The sequence below is a fragment of the Dunckerocampus dactyliophorus genome, chromosome 18 (assembly GCF_027744805.1).
Source record: "Dunckerocampus dactyliophorus isolate RoL2022-P2 chromosome 18, RoL_Ddac_1.1, whole genome shotgun sequence".
NCBI classification, from domain to species: domain Eukaryota; kingdom Metazoa; phylum Chordata; class Actinopteri; order Syngnathiformes; family Syngnathidae; genus Dunckerocampus; species Dunckerocampus dactyliophorus.
Window position 1 is genome coordinate 20,109,428 of NC_072836.1, and position 26,777 is coordinate 20,136,204.

The following is a 26,777-nucleotide window of genomic DNA, read 5'->3' on the forward strand; positions in this document are numbered from 1 at the left end:
TGACCCTAGTCATCTTCTCATCTTTTACCTAGAGTAATTTGACCTGTCTGTTCTGTCGTCAACATAGATGAAGAACGAAGTGAGGAACACGCTCGTCACCATGAGGACAGGATGCTCGCGGGCCGATTGGAACGTGATGACAAAGTGATCAGGTGTGGAAGACATCCAGGATGCTAGACATTCATGCCAGCGTGTGCAGCTACAACATAATAAATGAATGTTGTTTCTTTGCAGAGACCCTAAAGATCTGCCAGACCTCGCCCAGTTGCACCCTCCCCTGCTGTCGAGCAGCTTGACGCCCAGTATGATGACAACCAGCCTCATGACTCCCAACCTTATGGTGACTGGAGGGACGGGGCGATGGCATCCCGACCCTTCCACTCTGACCTCTCACCCCTGGATGCCCCGCCCTGGAGCCCCTCCAGTCTGGCTCTCCAGCTCACCATACAGTATGTGGAAACAACATGTCACATGTGTCATTGAAAACTACTAGTGATCATTGTGTGGGGTTTTAGCATGCAAGACTTTTACAGCCAGATGTGAACAGGTGCAAGTCAGTGTGTTAAATGAACCACCACTGCCCTTTTCAGCTGGCATCTTTGCCTCCCTCTTTGACATCTGAGTTATTCAACCTGGTGCTAAAGACAGTTTTACTCGTTTCAACACGAGCGTACGGTATGCTTGCAAAATTCTACATGCGGCCACTTAGTCGTCGTCGATTGGTGTATTAAGCGAGGGAGGTGTTGGCTTTCTCTCAAGGGACTGGTGCACTGGCAGTAGCAGCAAGGGGGTCAAGTGCCGCAGACATTCCTGAACGTTGCGGGACGTTCCAGACCTACGCCTCCTCATTCCCGGTCTCGAAATAACCGCGTCAACACTCGCACATTTGACTGGGATTGCACATTAACTGTAGACACACATACACACGCAGACAGATCCCTGAGGGCCAGCCCCGTCTAGACACTTGGGGAAGAAAACAAAACCAAATCCTCTAAAAAGCAGCTAAATTCAGTGTGAGCCCCCTGATAAAACGCCCATTATACCCTCAAAGAGGGTGTAAATACTGGATGAAAAACGTGCTGTACAAATGTTAGTTTTGAGCTTTGTTAAGAAAATGTGTCTCACTGGCTTTCCCTTCACTGCTCTTCTTCCACCTCCCTCCCTTCGGCATCCCACCTCCTGCTCCTTCTCAGGCTTGAGCTCTTCCTCCCTTCACCAGACTCTTCCCCCAGGCTACCCACCATCCCTGGGAGGCTCCATTCCTCCTCCCTACCAGTTTGTCAGGGACTCGCAAACTGGAAAGCTTGTAGTCATCCCAACAGAACACCTGCCACATTATGGTATAAAGGCCTTTCTCTTTTTCTCTGTGTGTTTTAGCCTTTTTCTGTCTGTATACAGACGAGTAGACACGACTTTGCATGTAAAATGTATGCTTAGGATGACTTTCCTCCTCATGTTGCCCTTTCATTGTGTGCAGGAGGTGATGCCCTGGAGCGTGGGGCCCCTGTGTGGCCTGGGGTGTACGGGACAGGTACTTCCTTGCAGCACGCAGCCCAGCTCCAGCTCCTCTCCCAGCAGCAGATGCTCCGGCAACAGGAACTTCTCATGATCCAGCAGCACACGGCGCAGGTTTTGGAGCTGCAGAGGAATGCACAGCTAGTTGTAAGTGCTGGATAAATGATCAGTCCTGTACAAGAAAAAGGGGGACACTGGGTGTACGAGGTTACTGTCATGTTGGGTGGACGAAACAATACAAAGAAACGGGAAATGGTCCATACAACTGTCCTCAGTATAATAAGTAAAGTTCAAAGCTCATCCGCCCACCATGTCAGGTGAATTATAGTAGGATTACAAACACAAAGTGTATTCTTGAAGTTCTGTGCACCATGCATGTTTCAGGAGCATTTAAAGGCCAGTGAGCATCGGCCAGACACGGACGACAAAGCAGACAAGAGGAACTCAGACTCCAAACCCCGCCTGTCGTCTATGTCCTCACCGTCTCGCTCACCCGTCCCGCAGCCTCGTAAGCCTCGTCCTCCGTCTCGCTCACCGACACCCTCCACGTCCTCAGTCACACCGCTGCCGCCGCTGCCCTCGCCCGTGACCAACCTCAAGTCGGAGGAAGTGAGGCAGAGAGTGTCTTCTCACCCGCCCGCACCCCTGTCTCACGCGTCCTCACCCCGGTCAGCCTCGCCGCCTCCGTCCTCACCGCGGCGGCCGAAACATGCCGAGTCTGCCGAGGACGGGCAGCCGGAAAGGCGGGAGTGTAGAGACGGACATAAGCCGGCTTTTCAAGGCATCTACTCGGGTGAGTCAGTTTTAAGTTAGTTGAGTTATATTATAAGTCATGAGTGAAAAGCATTTCCTCAACATTTATCTTTTTTCCTCTCTCACAGAGCTCCCACCTGGTTACCCTTACCAATCCATCACTGCTCCTTTCGGCGCACCTTTCCCTGCGTATCACATCCCAGCACCCACCACAGCAAACACTGAAGTGCTTCCCCAACGCCACTCTCATTCTTTGGAGTTGAGCGCCTCCCTGCCCTCAACCCACCTCCATTCAAGGCTGCTAGAAGCGGACATCAAACCACAAAAGTTGACGACAAAGAATGAGTCGTTCCTGAAACAGGAACATGTTGTGCAAAAGCATCAAACGGACATGACAACAGAACCCCTGCGTCCTCTACTGCGCAGCTGCAGCCCAGTTGGAGCCCGGCAGGATAGAGGGGGCGGAGGGGACTCATTGAAGCTTCAACCGATACTTCATCAGGTGCCCAGTCCTCCGCCGCAACAAAGCAAACGACCGAATGACGTCAGGACAGAAGAAAAGGAAGGACAAATCAAAACAGAGGTGGCGTCATATTTGTGTCAGGAAGCTTATTCTTCTCCACTCATTGGAGCTGAGCCTGAAGCAGTGGCACACAAGCATCTCGATGGGATACAATACCCACCACCCATCACGGCAGATCTGGAATGCCAAGAACCCACCAAGCCAAGCACAAGTGCTGTGTGTGAATCCCAACAACCAGCCACTCCAAAGACCTTGCAACACACTCCAAATCAAAAGGAGAATGTCACAGAAGCTGCCGACACGTCCGACTCGCCACTCCCACTGGTGGTTGGTTGTGAGCATCCCATGGCAGGGATGCTTGCTCTACTCACAGCCAGTGAGATGGCGCAGGCAAGCCTCATCCCAAGAACTGAAAGCTCTGCTGACTGTAGCGCTGCCGGTTCTCTGGAGATGGTGGCGCTCGAGGGCATGGCCCTGCTCAGCCAAATGGCCCAGAAGGAGATGGAGAACATCAGCAAGGAGAAGGGTGAGGAGGATTTTAGAAATATATAAGAGGACAATGTGAGGAAATCCCAAAATACTAAGTTTGCGAACGATAAACTGATCCAACCTGGGATTTCTAACTGAATACTGTATTATTTTTTGAATAAAATAATGCATGGATGAATAATGGCTCATATTTCCAAAATTGATACCTATTTACATAAAATTTGTATTTAGTTACAGAATGTTTTCAAAATGTTGTTGTAAGGTTTTTGGTAATCATTGCACCAGTTGCCTGCCTTAAAGCATGCTTGGGGATATGATGTTCCCCCTTACACATTTGAAAATACTATTAGAATGCCATTTTATAGAATTGACTTCATTATTTTATAATGCAAGATGAATATTTACGTCAACAAATTGTAGAAACAAAACACAATTTTATCGGTTGTACACTGTATCGAATTGTTCTGTTTTTACAATATATCACTTTTTAATCATATCCAAACCTGTGTATGTACTGTAGATGTGTTGAATTGTCGAGCAAAACGAGGTTCACATCCCTACTACCTACCTTATTTATCTTTTTGTTTTGTCCCATTCAGATCTGGCAATAGAGGGTCTGGATTATCTTCTTGAGGTCAGCAGACAAATTCTCCTGGAGGCCATAGAGAAACAATCCCACATCGATCTGCCCCGAACGCTCGATCCCAACAAGAAATACAGCTGGAGGCAGAGGAAAGAGGAACCGGTGAGAGGAGGAGAAACATGTGCATCCACAAAGAAGCATGTGAAATGTTAGGACTTACAGTAAGTCAACTTGCAACTGGCTTTTGTCTCCTTTCCCTGCAGCTGTATAGCAAAATGTCTATGGACGTGTTGGACGCCGTGGAGGTGGAATACCGCTTCCGCCTGGCTGAGCTGCAGAAAACATACAAGGAGAAGCAGAGAGAGATGAGCAAGCTGCAGAGACGCAGAGACAAACAGTGGGTGCACACACACTTGCCACATCTCCATACAGACCATTTACTCTCTTGTCATGTCAGTGAGCGGCAGGAGGATGAGAGGCGGAGTTTAACGAGGCGAGGCAGAGGGCGGCCTAGGAAGAGGAAACACTTGGCCACACCTCCCAAACTGGACAGCAGGCCTGGAAAGTAAGTGTGTCCCACTTTGGTGCAAATCTACACATCACAATTTGGCCCATTTTGCACTTTTAAACACCCACCTTCCCTTGTCACAGGGTGGGTAGGACAGTGCAATACTCAGAGGACTCCGAAACTGGGGAAGGACACAGAAAGAAGTTTCGCGTGTCCAGAGAAGATGAGGAGATGGAGACGGGAAGTTCAGGGGTGAAGGTGAAAAAGAAGAAAAAGAAGAGCTGGAGTGACCAGGATCCATCCAGCAGTCATGCTCCGGAGGTAAACCCACTTGTAAGTGTCTCATTTTTATTTTCCCTGCAGGTTTGTTCCCCTACTCTTATTAATGACATGCATTTGTGCCATGCTAAGGGGCTGAAGCTGAAACGCAGCCATGTGTGCGAGCAGGAGCAGCTGGCATCAGACCTCAACAGAGCGCTCTCGCTCTCGCAGCTCGACTCTCTCGGCGCACCCCGCAAACTTACATCCAGCCACAAAGGAGAGCGGCCCAGGGGCAAGTCCACCGACAGCCAGGCGAAGGAGCAAGCTATCCACTCTTCGTCGAAAGGCAAACACAAGGTGGCCATGAAGGCCTCAGAGGCCATACGGAAGGTGAAAGGTCACAAGAAGAGCGCTTTGTTCTCCCCTGTGAGATCAGAGATCAGCAGCTGCTCTAACAGTGAGTATCTACTTCATACAGTATATGCACAACATTGATGTCGCTGTTTGCCGTACCTTTTTTTATTTTTAGATAATGAAAGATTTGTATGTATGCGGTCAGGCCACTGCTGGCTTCATATTATTATTCTTTTTTAGAGCATTTAAACATAATGAAACAGTAGATTGGAGGAGTTAGTAGGCTTATGCAACAAAAGCAAAAGTGCCCCAATAAAAGTGTCATTGTTTGTCTGCTAGTCATCCTCCTCAAAGCAGGAAGTCATTAAAGTAACTATAAAGTAGATGGACTAAAACACATTTTTTGGCCATGGTCTACATGCCACTGTTGGAGACTCTTCCTCCCGGTTTTGTTTAATGTGAAGTCAAGTGTAAATCTTGTGTGCTTTTCTTGATAAATCATTAACCACACTTTCCTTGCACCAGACTCTGACTCAGAGGGTCACAATTCCACAAGAGGGGGCTGGCCCTCTCTGTCAGGGACGGGCTCCCACAGCAACCTGACCCGCAAGAGACGTGCTGCGTTGTCGCCGACCTCCGTGCTGTCCAGTGCCAAGACCCAGAAGAAGAAGAAGAAGAAGAAACACAAGCACTTATCCCTGCTGCTGGAAGAAGCAGGCCTCAGCTCCTCGGACGACTCGTTCGATCAAGGTTACTGACCCAGTCTTAGAACACCCCGCGCTGTTGAGTCAGACGATACATCGTCTTTTGGGCCTTGTCACAGCTTGTGTCTTTGTTTGCCTTTTTTGCTAAGGCAGCTGTTTTCTTGACTGTGCTTTAGCTTGACCATCCCTACCTCTCCTCTCTTGCTGCTGGCTTCTCCGCAGAGTTGCCTTTGCTTTGTTTTCTGTTCTTTTCTTTTTTCTTTTTTTTTTTTTAAAGAGCTTACATATTTCTAAGGTGTTTTTTAATTGCCTGGATTGCAAAACGTTTTTGTAGAGTTTGTACATTTGAATGTGAATTGTGAGATTTTGTTTTCCATAAAGTTGTATTGCAGTTTGGTACCTATAAAGCTTTATTAAAAGTTTGGATTTGATTAGTACAGAAAGCGAAACTCTGTGGTCCTTGTGTCAGCTTCATCTGTCTTGTCTGTCTCTTGTCAAGCTGTCCAGCTGCACCTTCACGTCCTTTCTAGAGCCTTCTCTTTGTCCAATATCCCTCTGCTTGGAAAGTGCTGCTCAGTTTCTGCTTGACTTAAGGTTAAGGTTGATGTTGATGTAGTCGATGCCACCAGTTAGACATTTGGGGATCTTTGGACAAAAGAGCTTGTCTGTGTCTACTAAACCTTCTAATAACACTTTCTGACGTTTACTTTGCTCTGTGGGCGACCTTCCCCACCCCTCACCCTAGCCCAACTTGTCCTACCCATGAGTGTCTCTTTGGCTGTTCCATGTGCTTGTGCTGCTGCTGCTGCTGCTGCTGCTGCTGCTCCGACATTACAGAAGCTTGGCAAGGACTTGCTCAGCCTTAAGCCTGTAACGCCACCGCTAGTCTACGCCATGGCTAAAGCGTTGCTTAAGGTAGACTGTTCTAAGGCCCGGCTGCGCTATGGCTAGGCTTCACTCTCGCCGCTGCCCTGCCCTGCCCCGCCCTGCCTGAGGCCACACCCCTGTCACCTTCTCTGTAAGTAGGAAGCGCCCCTCTATTTTTTCCGCTAACTATGGACTATGCTGAAATTGAAATTCATTCACAGAATTTAAGATTTCATCTTATTTATTTCTATTTTTACTTAGACTTTTTCTTGAGAGCCACGGTTACACCTTTTATACATTTTTATATATCTTGGCGTTACCATGGTTACTCAAACTTCCTATCAAAATGAAAGCAAGGGGCCTCACAGGGCTGTCCTCTCATGCCTGCCTTGTCCTCTGTCTTGCCTGCTGTCGTTAACAACACAGTGGACTCACAGTACCGCTAACGCACCACATTAACCTCCTAAAATGACTAATGCTGAAAGTGTTCAAAAGCCCGTCCATGTTTTTCCATTTTCATACAGCCAACTTAATTAGCATTTAGTTTTATGCGGGTTTGGCACATTCATTTTATCTGACAATAAGAGTCACATTGGATTTTAGTAAAACACAAAAACGATCATTGGTGCTTTTTGTACTGTGCCTCCACCCTCGGTGTTAACACTCTAACCCCCTGAGGAGACCCTCCTCCTATTCATCTGTTGAACCTAACTGCTAACAGCCAGCACCACACCGCTAACCAGCAGTATGCTTCAATGTTTATGTGTGTGTGTGCTTTTTATTGTTTGCTGCTGTTGAAGGAGGACGTGGGTTCCAGTTTGTTTTTGTTTTTTTTAATATATACAATATTTCCTAATGGGCTTTTAAATAAGTCAGAGGTCACATGGTCTTTGCAGCTGTGTGGGTGTAACTGTATAGTGTGCTTCATGCATGTGTGCTGTAAGAAGGAGTGTGTAGACACAGCAGACAGGCTTTTTTGGATGGTGTTGCTCTCTTTGCACAGTGGGTTCCATCAGCCTGTGTGTGTTTGTGCGTGTGTGTGCGCGCGTGTGTGTGTGTGTGTTAGTTCAGTCCAGGCTGCTGTGTCATTTCAGGCAGGGCTTCAAACTCAGCTTTTGCATATGGGTTCATATCTTATGAGCAGTGTTATGTTTAAGCAATAAGAAGTCACATGACTTCTTGCCACATCATGTCGCTTAGCTATCTTTTTTTTTTTTTTTTTTTTTGGAAACAGAAACTTCGGAGGATGACTACGATGATAACGAGGAGTCCAATTCAGAAGACGGTGGGTGTGAGGAGAGCGGCCTGGGTCTGTTGGCCAGGTTCGCGGCGAGCGCGCTCCCCGTCAGCTCCACCCCTTTGACCCTTCTCCCTGATGGCAAACATCGCAGCCGGCAAAGCACTCTGGGTAAAACACAACATAAACTTCCACAAAGTAGGATTCCTTTATTTGTAAATGAACAATTTTTGTAATTATACCATAACATTATTAAAGTCCTCTAGACATGAAATAACACCCCAGACACCTTTACACTTGCACTACCCAATATAGTAGACATAAGAAAAAATAAGCCATAGAAGACTCGTGTATGTTGCTGTGTATGTATTCTGGTGCTAGGGCAGCTGAGTGGGGGGTGGACAGGAAGTGATGTTGGGGGTTCAGAGTTAAGTTTTAGCTTGGTGTGGGTTACAGCTGCAAACCCGTGTTATGGATTATTGTACCTGTTGTGAGATTATTCAAACCTGCAATAAAAGCATAAAACCCTGATCGGAGCATCCCTACCACATATCATCACGTCTTTGAATGCATTTTCCGAATGCCTTATGTTTGTATTTTCGTTAATTTAGCTATTTTTATGCTTGAAAATGCTTAATTTAGACAAAAGTGCTTAAATATGCATATTTTTGACTCCTAATAGGCCGTATTCAACCACGAAACAGCATGATGAATGAATTAATATATTGTTAAAAAACCGTGAGAGTGAATTTGAAGCGTGAAGTGGCGAGGGATTGCTTTTATATCTTCTTGGTGTACCAACTAAAATGAGAAGGGCTCCTTGCCTTTCGTTACTATGTCAACTAATTGCCTGATGGTTCCTCTGATTGTGCTTTTTGTGGTTGAGCAGGTTTTTCTGCCCGAGTGTTTTTTTTCCATTACTGTGGTTTGGAAGTGTTGTTAAATATTTATTCATTTCTAATTGTCACATTGTGGTGAATGTAATGATTTGCTCTTGAATTATGTATCAGTTTACATGTAATCAATAGTCCTATTCATAGTTATTGCAGGGAATGAAAAGAGCTGTATCAAAACTTGAGTCTTTGCAAAGATAATGCATCGTAAATAGCGCTGCGTGTAGTATTTTGACTCTTGTGTTAAATGAGGCAACCCAAACAAAACAGCAGCATTGTTTGTGTGTAAAATATACGTGAGCGTGCATACATTGCTGTATTTTAAATAATGAGACCGTCTTCCTCAAACAGGTTCATCCGAGTGCGAGTGGTCTGACTCTGGCTCCGACTTGCGCCTGAGAAAGTTCCCGTCTCTGCTTCACGGCAAACGCTCCGCGCCAGAACTCCCCCTGTTGCCCCCTGCGACCCGCCGCATTGACCAGACCAGCCCGACTCAGCGGGACGACGCGCTGCCCGTCAAGCGCAAGCATCTTCCCACCAAGCCTCGTCCCACGCCGCAGTCGCCGCGGCGCTTCAGCTTCGACCTGGCGACTGCTTCCGGCTGCGGGGGCTTCAGCGAGGATGAAGCCTGGAACCGGCGCCGCAGCGAGAGGATCTTCCTCCACGACGCCACCGCCTCATCAAACTCTGCTTCCACCAGTCACAACTCTGCCCCGCCTCTCGCCTCCAAGCCCGCCTCCAGACCCAAACAGCTTCCTCCCAGCAGAGAGGGAAAAGATGCGGTGAAAGTACGTATCATCCTTTTTCTCTTCCATCATACACTTGTTGCCCTTCCCACCGCACTTTTTGTGCGAGTGTGCTTGAGTGTGTGTCACAGTGCCAGCAGGGTTTCGCAGCGCTTCAGTCACTGCAACACTCCCCTGCTGTCTTTAATGTTGCTGACAAGAAAGGACAACTGCAGGCCTCCCACCCTCTGTGTGCATGTGTGCAAGTCAAACAGATCAGTCCATGTTGTCTTCATCGTGGTAACCACGTTTATTCTGACTTGTGTCAAGCAGAAAAAGAAGGCCAAGGACTCCTCCTCCTCTCTGCCTGTGAGCCCAGCCTCTTTGGGCAGTCCATTGAGAGACGGCACCGCGGCTCTGAGCCTCAGCCCGGCGCGGAAGAGCCAACCAAAAGCCAAAACCAAGGCCCGGGAGGTCAGTTGGATGACTGATGAGCATTAGCAGCGTAAACTAATTGCTACTTATCCCGGCAAGGACAACCCCAGACATTATGCAGATATTTTGTACGTACAGTAAATGCACGCGACCGTATCGTACACACTACCCGCTAAAACTCACCAGCACAGTCGAGTCTCAGTGTAGCAAGTGCTTGCTTTTGGTGTGCCATCTTGTCCATCTGTGGAACTGTGTAAAATGTTAAAGGCCCCCAAAGTGTTAGGCGGATGGTGTGGAGGAAAAGCGTAAGTTTTCTCCAAAGTTTGTGTTTTGAGTCGGATACACTCACTAGCCGCTGCAGCAGTACTTGAGCTGTATCACAAATTCTGCCTTTGCAAACATAATAATGTTGTTTTGGTTGCTGTCAGAGATGTAATCATTGAATCAGAACTACCAATTTTTCATGAGTTCATGTGTTACATATGTTACATTGTGCAGGCATAACTAACTTGGTTAGCTCCATTCCACAGAGACAAAATGTTATTCTAAAGCAGGGGTCTCCAAAAATGTTCTCACCGACAGCTGCATACTGGAATTCAAAGGATGTGGGGGTCACGTTTACATTTTTTAAAAATCCAACCAGCGTCGATATGGTGAGATATTTTTTTGATATTAAAGAAAAAAAAGGCTGCATCTCAGCTTTGTGCTCAGTGACAAAGCAGATTTTTAGTATTAAGTTTACACATGATGCTTTTTTTTTTTTTTTTTTTTTTTTTACAAATAATTCCGCTTTCTTCTCATACCTTATATCTTATCTAATAATAGTCTCTAGTCCAGTGGTTCTTAACCTGGGTTCGATCAAACCCTAGGGGTTCGGTGAGTCGGTCCCAGGGGTTTGGCGGAGCCTACGCCACGGAGGTTAAGACACACCGGACCCATCGTGTCAATTCGTGATGACTCGCCACCGCTTAGCCATCACTGGCTGCAGATAATCACATTACATTGCTTGCCTTGACCAATCAGTGCTGCGAAGAATTTAGCGCGCTCCTGGTGCGTTCCATTTCTACTTGGAAGTCGGAATTTTCGAGTTCCCAGCGGGAACACCCGACTGAAACTTCCCCCGAAGTCGGAATGTTCAACTTGGAAGTCAGAACATCCACACCACCTCCGAGTCAATAATCAATGATGGCTGCCTCGTGTGTAAACACTAAATAATCAATAAATAATTTATAAAAAATATTGCTAGTGTGAAGTTTTTCTGACTTGGCAACTGGAACACTTTTAACTCGGAGATCATGTCACTGTCATTCCGACTTCCCAGTTCCGAGTACAAATGAAACGCACCATGAAATAGTCAACGTGTGACTGATGTGGTAGTACGTTGTGTGATTTCGTTCTTAATATTTTAATCCATACTAACTATGTTGAGCAAAAAAAGAAAGTGGTGGGACGAATATGTACAGCATGGATTCACATGTATCACGGACCGTGATGGGAGTCAGCGTCCTGTGCACCAGTAAACAAACATAGACCTATAAACAAACATATACCTATGTCTTGAATTTGAAAAAAATATATATTTTATTTTTCACTAAATAAGGGTTCGGTGAATGGGCATATGAAATTGATGGGGTTCGGTACCCCCAACAAGATTAAGAACCACTGCTCTAGTCTCATAATGTTCTGACTTTATTATAATACTATAACTTACTTACTTTTACTAATTTTCCTAAAATTGCAACTCATTTGTTTTGTTTCTCATAATATTATGACTTTTACAAAAATTACATATTTTAGTCTTTCAACTGTATACAATTTTTTGTCTTATTCTGACTTTATTCTTCATATATTTTGTCTTTATTCTTGTAAAAATTACTGCTCTTTTTTCAGTCTTTACTGTTGTTTATTTTCTAAATCTTAATTACATTTAAAATTGTTTAAATTGTATTCTACTATGTGCTGAGGAAAAAAAAAATGTCACGGACCGTAAATGGCCCCCAGGCTGCGCTTTGGACACCCCTTTTCTAAAGCCTTTTCATGGCCTTTGCAGCCGTCCAGGGGCGCCGTGAGCCGACTGATGGAGAGCATGGCGGCAGATGAAGACTTTGAACCCAATCAGGACAGCAGCTTCAGCGAAGACGAGCTCCTCCCACAGCGCGGTAATGGCGTGTCAGAGAGGTCCTCCACGCCCGGTCAGTGTCAGGCTTCACAAGAATATTCACACCTGTGTGTGTGTGTGTGTGTGTGTGTTCATGTGCTGTGTTTATTGTTTATGTCCAGCTCCAGTGCAGTGTGTGTTGGACAAGGACTCATTAGTGGATGGACTCAGGGTTCTGATTCCAATGGACGACCAACTTCTATACGCAGGACATGTGAACACGGTGCACTCACCTGATATGTGAGTATATATTAATCAATTATTATATTATTATTATACAGTCGTCCCTCGTTTATCGCGTTTAATGGTTCCAGACCCGACCGCGATAAGTGAATTTGCATGAAGTAAATGGAAATGTTCATAGTTGGAGCATAGGAAATCTGTTTAGGATCTTTAAATACGGTTTTTAACATTATTTAATGTCAGTGTATCGTAACAGAGGTTTTACATGGCTTTACACTCGTATTACCCGATGTAGTAGACATAATAAGAGCCATTTAAGACGCAAATAAAACTCCTGCTCATGTGTCACAGTAAATGTGTTCCCTAGGGGACCTTAGTGGCGGGCGGACAGGAAGTGGTGGTGGGGGTTCAGAGTTGAGTTTTAGCTTGTCGTGGGTGATGGCCCCAACAGTAGCCCATGTTATTATGTTTTACCTGTTGTAAGATCTTTCAAACCTGCAATAAACGCCCTTTCTGGCCATCACGTCTGGGTACTCCTTTCACCGAACAATTACTGACACCTAGTGGCCAATATACAATATCGCATCCACAATTAGAATGTTTCTTCTGCCTTGTACTTGTATTTTAGTTCATTTAGCCATTTTTATGCTTGAAAATGCTTCATTTGTTTGCTTAAATATGCATTAAAAAAGGCCATATTCAATCACAACACGGCAATCATTTATTATTAAATTTTTGAAAAACCGTGATAGAGTGAGGGCACGATTATTAGATGATGTTATTTTTGAAAGCTTGACTTCATAACAATTTGAGTTTCAAATGCCCACTGTGTTGAAGACTGGGGCTCGTTTGTGGTGCACAAACACAAGTCTAGTTGTTGCCAAAAATGTGCCCCAGGATGCGGCGTAATGCATATTAAACATCTAAATAACTGCAAGCAAATCAATAAGCATATTTGACAAACTCTGAAAAGCAGAAAACATCACACTGAGCTCTAGTTTGCTCACGTAGCTCCTGCTCACATCCAATGTGGCTGAATTCAAAGCAAACTAGACTATCTAAGCCCCTTTGAGGCAGGATTAATATTCCTGTGAGCACATGCAATCATTTGCAAAAAGATCTCAAATTAGATATTTATTAGAGCTTTTTGTGATAAGTGATGCATGTGATTGTTGGAGAGGCCTACCATTTGTGTCTGTTGGTCGTTATTGTGTTTTTTTTTTGTTCCTTTTAATTCAATGAGGAGGAAAAAAATCACATTAGGAGCGGCTTTGCTGAAGACAAGCTACAGTTAAACAGTCAGAATCAAAGAAATGATGCAAGTTTGCGTCTGGGAAAGAAATCACAGAGAAAAAAGTGGACTTGGCTCTTGTGGCACGCTGACCCTCCCGTAATTCCTTGCTGCAGATACAGCGTGGTGGTGGAGGGCGAGAGAGGGAACAGGCCGCACATCTACTGCTTGGAGCAACTGCTGCAGGAGGCTGTGAGTACACCGCACGTCACGGCGGGGTTAAATGCGCCACGTCGCTCCCTCCTATTTCTGGTGACACCCGAGAGGGCAGCCGCTCGGAGCTGAAAGTGAAACATGAAACATGCATGAAACAAAGTAGGTCATACGTCATGTGACGGCCGCATGCACAAAGCCTCCCTGGGCTCCCACGCCGCCTTATTCCACTTTGTCTCTGCAGTCTTGAGGAGATAAATAAACAGATCTCAGATCATCTTTAATGATCTGGCCTCGCCCATTGCATGAAACACTTAGCGTGTAGCAGCTTCGCTCATGTTAAGAGTGCTTTTATTCTTCTGTATGTTCAGATCATCGACGTGAAGCCTCCGTCGGTGCGTTATCTCCCCGAGGGCACCCGCATCGCTGCCTACTGGAGTCAGCAGTACCGCTGCCTTTATCCTGGCACGGTTGTCAACGGTACAAGAGCACACACACACACACACACAGAGCTTAGATGCCATGAGTCATAATCAGTTTACAGTTTAATTGTAGCTGGCAGCACAAACAAACGTCTCAATCCTGCCTTTTCATACAGCAGGGTATGGTTTTCAGACATGCTAAAACTATACCTGATATTATTTTAAATGTGTATATAGCTGTTAATACACTGTCTTAATAGTTAGTATTAGAACTATAATACACACTGACAACATTATGACCACTTACAGATCCAATAAGAGCCGATTTAAGTTTTTGGGGTGATCCGGATTACAATATGGGGGGGAAGTATGGCGCTTGGCGGAGGTCTGCTCTCTCCGAGCTCTCCTCATGACTCATAAACGTCTTCCTTTTGCTAACCAAGACACGAATCGGATGAATGAAAGGGTGCTCTCTGAGAGACTGGTGTGTTAAAGATGATCTTACGTTAGGTGGAGACGGTGTCTTTTGCAGCAATAAGCCTTCCAGTGGACTCTTATGTGCTCGCTCCACAATGTTGATGTTCCGGGGAGCTTACTTACCTTATTAGTTTCGCCCATTCTGCTTTGGTTGTCTGCATTTTGTTTTTTTTGGTTGACATACGTTGTTTTATCCAAGCATTGCGGCAATGCAGACGCTTGAAACGGGTTGTAAATTGGATGCTTGGGCTCGGTGTGTGAGCCCTGCTGCATGTGTCTGAACAAACCACGTCAAAGTTTCTCAACAGCTGTCAACCGCTTGTTTGCAATTTCCCCCTCCTACACAGGAAGCTCAGACATGGACGAGAACGACGATCTCATCACAGTGGAGTTTGACGATGGCGACACAGGCCGCATCCCGCTCTCGCACATCCGACTTCTGCCTCCAGACTACAAGATCCATTGTGAGCACATACCTGCACACATGTGTGCACACACGCACACACACATACACACTAAAGTTGTTGCCTTTTCTTTCCTTCCCCATTCAAATAAGAGCAGAACCATGACAAATCAAATGGCCACAATTGACAGAGGACATTTGTTGACAAAGTGGTACTTTTGGGGGGGTTTTGCCTGACCTTTTGTTACTGTAGTTGTTTTAGCAGGCAGTAGTGTTGCAGCCCGTAGGCCACACCTGTGTTTATTTGCAAGATTTGTATGTGTGCTAAGAATAAATATTTTTCTACGCACACATTGTACCCTTCTGTCCACACACAAGCTGTGTATTAAGTCACTTCTTCCGTTGTATGGAAACTAACTTAACTACATGTACTGCTCTAACATTACTGCTCTAACATTACATTACTTCAGGCTTCTGATTGGCTACATTGGCCTTGTAGGTCGGGGTTCTAGTGCCACCTGTTGCTTTGGCATGAGCATGACGTCCTGCAAATACATTTTGTGTGGACAGCTTTTGTCGGGGGGGGGCTTTGCATGTGGACAAAGCCTTAACCTAACAAGGATCCAAGCTTGATTTTTGTGTATATTTGCAGACTTAGGGAGATTGGGACTGGATGCTAATCTGCTGGCTGAGAACTGTTGGCGTGCTCTTGAGCAAACTGTTCAGGTCCTGTAGAGTGGATTTGATCTGTGTGCAACATAAAAATAACTGACTGAAAATTCCCCCTTGGGGATTTCAGGGTCCCCATGGGTCCTTAAAAAGTCTTAAATACAAGTTTTGGTTATTCAGTTTTAATTGATAAAAAAATAAAATGGCCGCTGCGGTTGTTCAGCTGGCGCTATTTGCCGTTTATTACTTTGTTTTTGAAACGTTCCAAGGTGCTTGTTTTAGTCGTATCCTTTGCACAGCAGCAACTGCAGGCCCAAAACACATGGCACAGCTTATCAAAGCAGTTAGCATGTCTGGTTGACATTAATGCACCCTGTTGTCCCCCAAATGTGTGCATTGAAAGTTAGAAAATAACTATTACATAAAGCAGTTTTAAGTTTCCATTAAGATATCTTGAAAGGTTCTTTAAAAGTCTTTAAATTTGTGCTCGAAAAATGTGCAGATAATTTGGATTAACAACATGTAATAACAACCAGTCAACTTTGTGATGCAATAACATGATCAAGTGTCTCAAAACTTTTCAATGTCAGTGTAAATACCAAATAAATAAAACATAACAATATGCCAATTAGAAGCATGAACCAGCAGCATACTGTGCCGGGAGCTTGAATAAATCTTCCGAATAAATCGACCAAAGCTTGCGGCATGCTATGTTTTTGCTGTTAGTGAGGGAATAAAAAAAAACTGCAGAAGAAACATTTATATACAATAACGTTCTTTCCACTCCAGAAGCACAGCATTTGGAACCATACTAAACCCTGTTGTTGGTTTATTTCCCCTGAGCAGGTGCTGAGCCTTCCCCTGCACTGCTCGTGGCCAGCTGCTCCAGGAGGAGAGTGCGCAAATGCAGCAAGGAGGGCAAAGAGGCCGGACCAAAGACGGATGAAAGTGCTCCAAAGGTGAAAGGAAAGCCTGGTCGCAAACCTAAACCCAAACCAGGTGAGATACAGAAGTGCCTGCTAGAGGTAAATGCAAAATAGATGCTGCTGGCTTATTTTGCTCAAGCCTAAAGACGCAAGTCACATTCAAGTCTTACCTCTTCTCTATTGGATACTATGTAGGTTGACAGAAGGGGCTGAACACAGCAAATCCTTTAAGACAATGCAGTATTTCCCACTGGAGGTCAAAATATGGAGGGCGGGCTTAAAATAAATCTGTCACTTGGGGTAATAACTCTGCTGCCATCACTTCTTCCTTTATTTGCCACTTTCTGCCCCTTTTCTTCTTCTGGTAATTCCTCGGGAACCGTAAACGATCATTGCTTTCATGTGTCTGCATAACATCATGAAAAAAAGAGATGAATTTCACATTATTTGGCTCAGTGCTCATGATGGATGCGCAATGTTTCTCCCCTTTAGTGCCGCTATTATCCGTTTAAGGCGAACGCAAGCATCATTTGTGTAGGAAGAAAAATAGATAAGGAGCCTCGCGTTCAGAGAAGAGCTCTAAAAGGAGCTAAAATAGAACATACCTATGTCATCTTTTAACAACCACCAAAATATGCAAGGCCTCAGAAAGTCGAATCATACTTGATCAATGCTGTCATCCCTTGGAACTCTTATCACTTGCACTTTAATCTCTTTTCATTTGATTAAACGGCGCATTTCTTGTGAAGTTTGTGTCTCCATGTATAGCAAGATGCAAGCCCAAGCAGTTCTTGAACCTTTTAAATTTGGACTTGCTGGTTTGTTTCACCACAAAAGTCACAAAGCTGCACAATGAAAATAGGAGAATATCCTGTATCCTGTGTAAACCCAGCGTGGCTTCCTGCTGCTGTGTTTTAAAATGGAAAAGAAATTAGGGGGGCAGCAACCACTTCAAGGTTACATGGCAGGCTTCATATTTGCCAGAGAGATGTTTTTTTTGTGCACAGAACCCAGTTCACAGGTTTTATTTGGATCACATTTTGTGTGGCGCAGTTCTCTTAACAAACAAAAATAGCACACAGTTATCCCGCTCCACTTTGCGCTTTGAATTTTTTTCAAAAATGTTTTAGTCAATAAATCATGTTTTGTGTTTATTTATGCAGATTTTGCATCTGTTTTTGCCAAAATTAACCAATGGCTAATTGAGGTAAAATACAAATATAAGGCATTCGGAAGACGCGTTTCAAGTTTTTTTTGATGATACTGTTTGTGGTATTCCACACTGGTCACCAAGTGTCACATGTCAGTGTAGCCATCTTGCTGGGATGTTCAGTGAGACACAAAAGCACCAGATTTGATCGGGGGAACAACAGGCGCAATCATCCCTGACACGGATTACTGTATAACGATTGAAGGATACCTGGTGGGATACATTGTGGTCTTCTGTATTTTTTTTTTTATTGCTGCGCAATGGATGGCTGTTTTAAAAAAAATTGCAATGAAGAATTTAAAAATAAAATTTTTATATGCATGCTTTTCGGTAGACAGCGACCAGATCGTTTGTAGTATTCTATATTTATATAGCTATAGTTATTTGTATAACTACTATTCATGATAAATAGACACATGCAATCCATATATGAATTATATAAGACTCACATCAAGGAAACTATTACAAATACAGTCAAACTTGTCTATAGTGGCCACTAGAGGGAGTCTGCCAAAGTGGCCGCTATAGACAGGTGGCCTCTATAGGTTGGCATCCAGTTTGAATGTTGACCAGTAGAGGAAAAAAAATAATAATAATGTTGACCAGTAGAGGGCACTGCGGACTGCGGATAAAAGTTGTACAGCACTACTAGGCTTGGTTATTATCATGGTTCATGGTTCATGGTTTTAATCCTGAACATGCATGAGTCAAACAGTAGCACATCACATAGTACAATTCACAATTTTGCATGTCTAAAAAGGAGTAGGAAGAAGCAAAGCTTATTTAATCCTACCCCTCATCAGTTTCACATCAGTTGCAATACATTTATTCACCTCTTGTTCTTCCAAGTGTACTTTGTAGGTCTACATGACAATGTAGTGCAATCATAGCCAAGGTTTTTACTTACTAAAAGGAAGCTAGAGGCTTAATAATAACTGATAGAATATATCCACCACCCACAGAACAAAGCTGTGCTAGTAATGTCTTACGCTTGTTTTTAATATTTTACTTTTTATACGGCAGTGTCATTACAGCTTTAGTTCATCAGGAAGTGACGGTGGGCGTCCCGAGCAGGAGAGCTAGGCTCAGTGCTAGCTGTGAGTTTGGAGAGAGTTGGGAAGTGTGTTTATGTTGGCGAGGATGTAAAGTCCTGCAGTGTTCTCCGCTGTTAATAAAGCCATTAAAGTGCATCGGCGACGTGAGTCTCTCCTTCCCCACAACAAGCGGCATTACGGTATTGACCAGTGCACACCAGGAAATAAACGGTGTCATTTCTTACAGGCATTGGCTGGACAGCTATGTAGTGGGGCTTGTTTAACCTTTGCCTTGTGGGCAAGCAGGAAGGAGAGACTATGCTGAGAGATGTGTGTGTGTTCTGAGCTGCTGTCTGGTGGCCGCGTTCAAGAAATAAAGTTGGCAGAAGCAACAGGAGAAGTTTCCTTCTTTGCTTCGGAGCTGAATAACACTGACAAGTTAACAGACTAGTAGCGAACGGAAAAGAAGACGGCTTTGTTTGTGTCGAATACAGAAGATGAGGACTTTGATGGATTTGTGGTTGAGGATTGATGAAAAATAACGTGAGTACATTCTAAAATACTTCAATTAAGTACAACCGAACTCAGTTTTGCTGCCGCTGCCGCATGCATGCTAGCGTATGTTTTTTTTTATTGTAGCGTCGCTGGGAGCACGTCCTGTTCCCAGCCTAATTTGCGGTAATGTTTTGGTGCAAATGCTCTTAAAGTTACATGTTTGACCAGGAAATAGCAAGCTCAAAAGAAGACGGCTTTTTTATGTGGAACAACTGACAGTTTGTGTGGATCTTGTGAATGATTGTGACTGAGCTAGGACTCAGTAATTAAAGTCTACACACGACGGCTTCGTTGATTGAAAAACAAAACTTTTTCGTGCATGAAGCTTCTACTTGAGTTGGTAATTTGGCCGCTATATGCGGTCAGATATTGACCAAGGGAGACAAAATGGGTGGCCGCTGGCCGCGTTGGACAGGTGACTGCTATACACAGGGTCTATAACATGTGCATTTGCTGTGGGGGATTTTTCAGTGGCTGCTATAGGCAGGTGGCCGTTCTATAAAGGTGGCCGCTAAGACAGGTTTGACTGTATACTTACATACAGTATATAATATAAATATAACGTCTGCCAATTGCTCATGCACTACTTGACTGCAGCCAGTAGAGGCGCTGTTGATTTATTTTAGTTACTTTGCTTTCTGAAGATTCTCCCCCCCCTTTTATTGCTTGGCATTCCTTGATTGATACTTAACTATTTACAATTTCCATATAAATTAATAAATATATTGTAAATATTTAATAATTAATACATTTAGTTATTGTAATTACCGCTTGGTGGCAGAGTGGTTAGCATGTTGGCCACACAGTCAGGAGATCGGGAAAACCTGGGCTCGAATCATTTGCGTGGGTTTTCTCTGGGTATTCCGGTTTCCTCCCACATTCCAAAAACATGCAGTTTAGGTTAATTGGAGACTCTAAATTGTCCATAGGTATGAATGAGTGTGCCCTGCGATTGGCTGGCGACCAGTCCAGGGTGTACCCCGCCTCTCGCCCCGCGACCCTAAAGAAGATAAGCGGCATAGAAAATGATGGATGGATGTATTGATGGTTGTTTTTTCCTCATAGTCAGTCAAGAAAACTTGAAATGATCATCCCTGGTTATTATTGTGAGACAAGTTTATTTATACAATCGAATCACTGCTCTGCATTAAATATAAAATACATGGCACGATTGGTTGGTGCACTTCTCCCCTGCCATTGGTGTTAAACTTTGTTTTTATTTTTTCCTTCAGAAACCTCCTTGAACTCTGATGGCAAAGACAAAACAGAGTCTCCATCACCCACTCAGCCTCCCGACAAAGCCCAGGATGCAACCAAATCAGCACAGGAGAGGACCTCGTCTGTCCAGAAAGCTGCTCAGGAGAAGCCTCGGCCTGCTTCACGGCCCACGGTGGTGACCCAAACAAAACCGGGACACAAGACTTCTATCACGTCCTCTTCAAGTAGTCCAACCATTCCTACTCCAGTACCCAGAAAGCCGAGCTTAGCCCCCGCTGCTAAGCCTCAAGCTAAGCTCTCTCCTTCTATCTATCCGTCCACTTATGGAAAGGTTCTGACTGTGGACCTGTACAGCGAGCCCAATTTGACGTCATACAATGGCCAGCGTAGAGACAGAGACAACATCAGACCCATGTCCAGACCCAGTATGATTCCATCATCTGCTACACCAAAGCCTAGTGGCTCGTCAACACTAAGACCCGCCTCTACTCCAGCATCCAAAAACAAACCCGACCATCACAGCATCTCTAGGCCCGTCAGTTCAGTTCTCATCCCCAGTCCAGTTGCGAGGCTGCCGCCAGGCAAACCCAGCTCTGCTCTGACTCCTCGACCTTCGTCAGCATCATCAAGTCCCTCTGGACACAAGCTGAAGCTGCCCTCTGAGCAGCTGTCCTCCAGGTCCAGCCCCATCTCCAGGCTCAAGCCCGCCTCCAGGCAGGGGGACATGGGCACGGTGGTGAAACGGAAGCCTACGTCCGCGGAGCCCCTCGTGAAGCTCGACCACGAGGGTGTCACCTCGCCCAAAACCAAGAAGACCAAGGCTCTGATGTTGCTGGAAGGCCGGGGAGTCCGACGTGATCACAGCCCCGTCACCGCCGCCGATCAGAAGCTGCTCAAATCCAAACAGAGACATCCTGAGCGCGAGACTGCGGATCTGCGGGAGAAAGAGTCCAGCTACACCGCACAAATGTTGACTAAAGAGAGAGCTGAGAGAGGTAGAGGACAGGCCGTTAATGCGAAGGAGGAGAAAAAGGAGGAGGAGGACAGAAGACAGGAGAGGAAGATGAAGGAGGAGTCTCAAAGTAGCAGCAGCAGCAGCTCCGAGTCCGAGGAAGAAAGCGGCAAAGGGAAGATGAAGCAAAAGAAGAAATGCACCTCAAGTTGCTCTTCCTCCTCTTCATCCTGCTCTGGATCTTCCTCGTCGTCGTCATCGTCGTCCTCCTCCTCCTCCTCTTCCTCATCGTCCTCGTCAACAGACGACTCCTCCTGCAGCTCAGATGAAGAGAGGACCCCCACCCCTCCACCAGGCCCCGTCTCTCCCCTGCCTGCCACAGAGGACAAAGTGAAAGAGGAGGTTCCAGAAGTGGAGGAGGAGGTGAAGGAGGAAGTGGACGTCAAAGTGGAGGAGGAGGAGGAGGAGTCATCTCCTCTCTCCCATTCCCCCTCACTCTCTCCGACTCCTGCCACTCCTGTTAAGCCGGCTAAACCCGCCAGCGGGAAGGGCTCCGGGCAAAGGGGGCGTCCTCCTAAACCGAAGCCCAGTGGAGGAGAGGCCAAGGTGGGCAGGCCGAAGCGCAGAGAGGGTGTCCACCTCCCCACCACCAAGGAGTTGGCCAAACGACAGCGGCTTCCCAGTGTGGAAAACAGACCCAAGATTTCTGCTTTCCTTCCAGCCAGACAGCTCTGGAAGTGGTTTGGGAAACCCACTCAAGTGAGTGCTCAAGTTTGTCTTTTTTTTTCCAGAATCATCCAGCATTGTTTCTCATTCCACTCGGTCATCATCTCACCCTCAGAGACGAGGAATGAAGGGCAAGGCTAAGAAGCTCTTCTACAAGGCCATCGTGCGCGGCCGAGAGATGATCCGCATCGGCGACTGCGCCGTCTTCCTGTCTGCCGGAAGGCCCAACCTGCCCTTCATCGGCCGCATCCAGAGCATGTGGGAGTCGTGGGGCAGCAACATGGTGGTCAGGGTCAACTGGTTCTACCATCCAGAGGAGACCAACCCTGGCAAGAAACTCACCGACAAGAAGGTAAGAAGCCAAATGCATGAAGAGATAGGAAGACATTGCTGTTAGGTGAAACATATTTCAAACTTTTTTTAATGTGTACGCTCATTCATCTTTTTTCCTGAATGTGAAATTTGTCCTTCTGCAGAACTGGGAACAAATATGCGGACAGTCCATACCAGCTGCTCTGCACTCTTCCATACAAAGAAAAGACTTTATGGAGGTGAGAAGCCTCCTTATTTATTTGCACTGTAGCTTGACTGTGTGCCACCTAGCGGGACACATTACATAACACTACAACCACTTCCTGTTACATTAGGCTAGGTTTGAATGAATACTTAGCAAATGTTACCTTTTTAAAATAAACATATTTCAGTCCCCTAAAATGCTCCAAATGACCACCCTGATTTATAGTACTTGAGAGCTTACTTGGTTATGCGTCCAATACAAAACATGTCAGGTGGGATACGGTGTGGTCATCCACAGCACAAGTATTTCTAGCTTCTTCTCCCCTCACCAGATATTATTTGTTGTAACTTTTATACAATCTCTTCACATGAGGAAGTGTTAATCGTCATTTTGAGTACGAAAACAATGACTGGCCACAAGATTAGGTACAGCTATGTGCTCCATTTTGATTGACATTGAACAATATATTAAATCTTGTGGTTACAATTAAATCATCATGAGAAGTGTTTCCATTGTTTTGGATTTTATTCTCCCTCTGCAGTGTATCCCCTAACATTATATTTGGTGGGGGGCGCCCCACCATTGGAGTATTTCTATTGGTTTCTTGGATAAAATGTCACTGGTATCACATAAAACTGGCTTCATTCAATGTTTGTGTCAGTGTCTGTCAAAATGTCCTCAACCAACAAAGCTGTACACCCAGGGGACACGCCCTCATTTAGTTAGTTAATTGGTTCCAGGCCCGACCGTGATAAGTGAATTACCACGAAGTAGGATTTCTTATTTATAAATGGAATATTTTCATAGTTAGACATTAAAAAAGTTGTTTACATGCTTCTATATATGTTTTTTAACACTATTGGAGCCCTCTAGACGTGAAATAACACCCCTATAGTCACCTTTACACACCTGTTATCCAATATAGTATTATTAGTAAGTTAGTTATTAGTAATTATAGTATTATTGTGCCTGTAGTGAGATAATTCAATTTAATTGCTGTTGTTTCAGCAATCGACTCTGCGACCAAACATTACGGTAACATTACTGACACCTAGTGGCCAGTCTAGAATGCTACATACTGTATCATCACAACGTCTTTGTATGCGCCTTGTGAACGAATGCCTTGTATTTGTATTAGTTCATTGAGCCATTTTTATGCTTGAAAATGCTTAATGTAGGCAAAAAAATACCTAAAATGGATTTAAATATGCATATTTTGTGACTAGTATAACATGGCATATTCAATCACAAACCAGCATGATATATTTATCCATATATTTACGAAAATTGTGATGGAGTGAAGTCCCGAAACTTGAAGCGCAACCTGGGAAGGGATTATCATATTGTGTATTTTCGAGAATTTATCACTGACAAAGCATGAATTGTGATTTACGTTGCAACTATTCCAATGATATATATTAATATAAATAACGATTTGTGTGTATGTGTGTGTGTGTGTGTGTGTGTGTGTGTGTGTGTGTGCGCAGCGCGCCCTGTACCAGTCGTCCCACAGCGACGAGAACGACGTGCAGACAGTCAGTCACAAATGCCTGGTGGTGGGCGTGGAGGAGTACGAGCAGATGACCCACACGCGCCGCTACGCAGAGAGCGAGGACCTCTACTACCTAGCGGGCACCTACGAGCCCACCACAGGCATGATCTTCAACACGGACGGCGTCCCGGTCATCTGCTAGGAAAGGAAGAAAAAAAAACAAAACGTGCAACCAAAATGTGAGGCGACTAGCAGTCAAAATCCACTCGGGTGTTCCTTCAGAGTTGTCTAGCAAGGAGATGCTCATATAGGTCGTATATTCATGGACTGATAGTATTACGTGGAACATTTGCACACACACGCACACACACACACACAGACTATGTAAATACACACCTACACCTAACAGAAAGCTATATAGAGGCAAATATGAGTGTTTTATTTTCATGTTGTAGATACGTCCGAGTACAGTCGGGAAGCTTTAACGAAATGTGAATGACGACACGGGCGGTGAGAGACCGTTGTGATGTTCCGATGTTGCCGTGGTGATGATGTTACAAGTCCTGTTTGGGTCATTTAATTCGGTGTACAGTTATCTTCTAGAGAACAGCAGCAGCGACAGATGCAAAAGAGAGGAAGCGATGCACAGGAAGACAAAAAAGAGGTTGAGACTCCCTCCAATTTGCTGTTCAACAGAGAGCACTTAAACACATACATATATATCGATATATTATATATGCGAGTTTAATTTAACCCCTCGTTCCCCCTTGACAATCCAAAGTCAGGCAGGTTCAGCTGTCTCAAACTCCCTCAGACACTCAGGCTAAAGAGAGAGGAAGTCGTCTTGTACTTTTAGCAGCACTTCTCCATTGTCGTCTTTGGCTTCTTAAAGGAACAATCCACCCTGAAATACTTTTCAAACCGTTATCTGTTTGGCCACTTTGGGGCAATGTAGTATTAAATTGGGTTAACCAAGAAGGCATATGCACAGATTTGACTCGGAGTGGATTTTTCCCATTTTTTTCTACCAGTTTGTAAACACATCATCGACCTGTACATGTCTGCCATTTTTCATCCGTCCATTTTTGGCCCTCTGTGTAGTTTGTGCTTTTTGACAGGGGTGGGGGGTGTCTTGTATGTCTTCCTGGAGTTTTTATGACAGCCCCCCACCCTCCCAACCCCCCACCGTCCCATGCCACACCCTCTTTCACACACAAACAAGTCCCTATTTCCACGCTTTTTATTCCCCGCTTCCTTTGACTTGTGCCTATTTTGACCGTTTTTAGGGTGCAGCTATTGAATGTCACGTTGAGGGGGCCTTATTTTTTATTTTTTTGCCAAATTGTCTAGCTCCTTCCACCATCTTGGCCCCTTTGTGGCCACGAAACTGCAATCCAGTATAGTGTGACTCTCACACTGAGAATGATCTTGTTGATATTCAATAGGTTTTAATATGTGCTGCTTGCTCTAATCTTCTATAATGTCACGGGTACAGTCGAGATTCACAAAAAAATACAAGAAAGTTTGATCATATGCTGCTAGTTTATGTTGATATTTTCGGTCTGACAAGGTACATTGAGACTAAAGCGATATGACGCACACTTTGGAGTGGAGGTCACACTAAATGAACACGCGAGGAAAACCTAACAAGTGCCCGTTATGAATGTTTCTTTACACCCCCGTTATCTGCTCAAGCACTTTTTTTTTTTTTTTTTTTACACATCTTTTGTAAGCTGTCAAGCTGTGTTCAAGCCTTCCCATCGCTTTCCATCCAAAGCCTTACAGGGTCCAACATGTCCTCATCTTGTTTGCCGTTCAACCTTCTGTGTTTTACTTTGCCTTGCTTTTGCTGTGCTTTTTTACTTTGTATACATTTTTTGCATGTTTTTTTTTGTTTTTTGTGACCACCCCCCCTCTCTGAACAATCGTCCATGCCTGCTGACAGGCACTGGGAGCTAGCTGCTAGAGAGAGAGAAAGAGCGAGCGAGCATAAGAGAGAATGGGAGAGAGAGAGAGCGCGCGAGGTGGACTGGAGGCTGGTTCTTCGTCTGCTGTTCCTTCAGTATCGTAATCGTCCTGTTACAAAAAGATTATTTTGAAAATGAATAGGAAAAAAAAAATCATCTAAGTTTTGTAAATGATCCTTCACTGTCAGGTGGAGAGAAAAGCTTATCAGAATATACTTTGTACACGTCTAATCTTGTTAAAAAAAAAGGAAAAGAATACATTTTAAATCAGAAACCAGATATATTCTGTTAGACTATTTCGTATGTTTTTTTTTTTTTTTTTTTTTTTTTTTACAGACAGCAACCACGTTTACCAGTGTTTCTTTTTAATGGTTTTAGTAACTCAGTATTTTCTAGTTAATAAACTGATGGAACTGTACTAGTTCAGTGTTTCAATGTCTTTCTTTTATTGCAACAAAGTAAATACAATGAATCCCTCGCCACTTTGCCAACATTGAATTTCGAAGCTTCACTCTATTGTAGGTTTTCAGAAATGTTATAATTAAAAATCATTGCTGTTTTGGGGTTGAAGACAGCC

At 44.7% G+C, this 26,777-nt stretch overlaps 1 protein-coding gene across 4 annotated transcripts in view; it reads left to right on the top strand.

Moving 5' to 3' along the window:
* tnrc18 (trinucleotide repeat containing 18) overlaps positions 1-26,533 on the top strand; it is a 47,629-nt gene extending 21,096 nt beyond the window's left edge. The window contains exons 6-30 of one of the 4 annotated variants that reach the window (XM_054758791.1): positions 68-152; positions 235-449; positions 1,194-1,340; positions 1,478-1,662; positions 1,900-2,308; positions 2,397-3,317; positions 3,880-4,025; positions 4,127-4,260; positions 4,321-4,428; positions 4,515-4,704; positions 4,783-5,089; positions 5,512-5,736; positions 7,792-7,965; positions 9,039-9,475; positions 9,746-9,886; positions 11,898-12,039; positions 12,128-12,245; positions 13,596-13,671; positions 14,004-14,112; positions 14,879-14,995; positions 16,450-16,602; positions 20,561-22,257; positions 22,340-22,576; positions 22,701-22,775; positions 24,229-26,533. In XM_054758791.1, coding sequence (XP_054614766.1) covers positions 68-152; positions 235-449; positions 1,194-1,340; positions 1,478-1,662; positions 1,900-2,308; positions 2,397-3,317; positions 3,880-4,025; positions 4,127-4,260; positions 4,321-4,428; positions 4,515-4,704; positions 4,783-5,089; positions 5,512-5,736; positions 7,792-7,965; positions 9,039-9,475; positions 9,746-9,886; positions 11,898-12,039; positions 12,128-12,245; positions 13,596-13,671; positions 14,004-14,112; positions 14,879-14,995; positions 16,450-16,602; positions 20,561-22,257; positions 22,340-22,576; positions 22,701-22,775; positions 24,229-24,435 — 6,755 coding nt within the window. In that variant the 3' untranslated portion in view covers positions 24,436-26,533. Of the gene's footprint in view, positions 1-67; positions 153-234; positions 450-1,193; positions 1,341-1,477; positions 1,663-1,899; positions 2,309-2,396; positions 3,318-3,879; positions 4,026-4,126; positions 4,429-4,514; positions 4,705-4,782; positions 5,090-5,511; positions 5,737-7,791; positions 7,966-9,038; positions 9,476-9,745; positions 9,887-11,897; positions 12,040-12,127; positions 12,246-13,595; positions 13,672-14,003; positions 14,113-14,878; positions 14,996-16,449; positions 16,603-20,560; positions 22,258-22,339; positions 22,577-22,700; positions 22,776-24,228 lie in introns of all 4 variants that reach the window. The other 3 variants (XM_054758793.1, XM_054758789.1, XM_054758790.1) reach the window with 3 other exon arrangements.
* Positions 26,534-26,777: the final 244 nt, after the last annotated feature.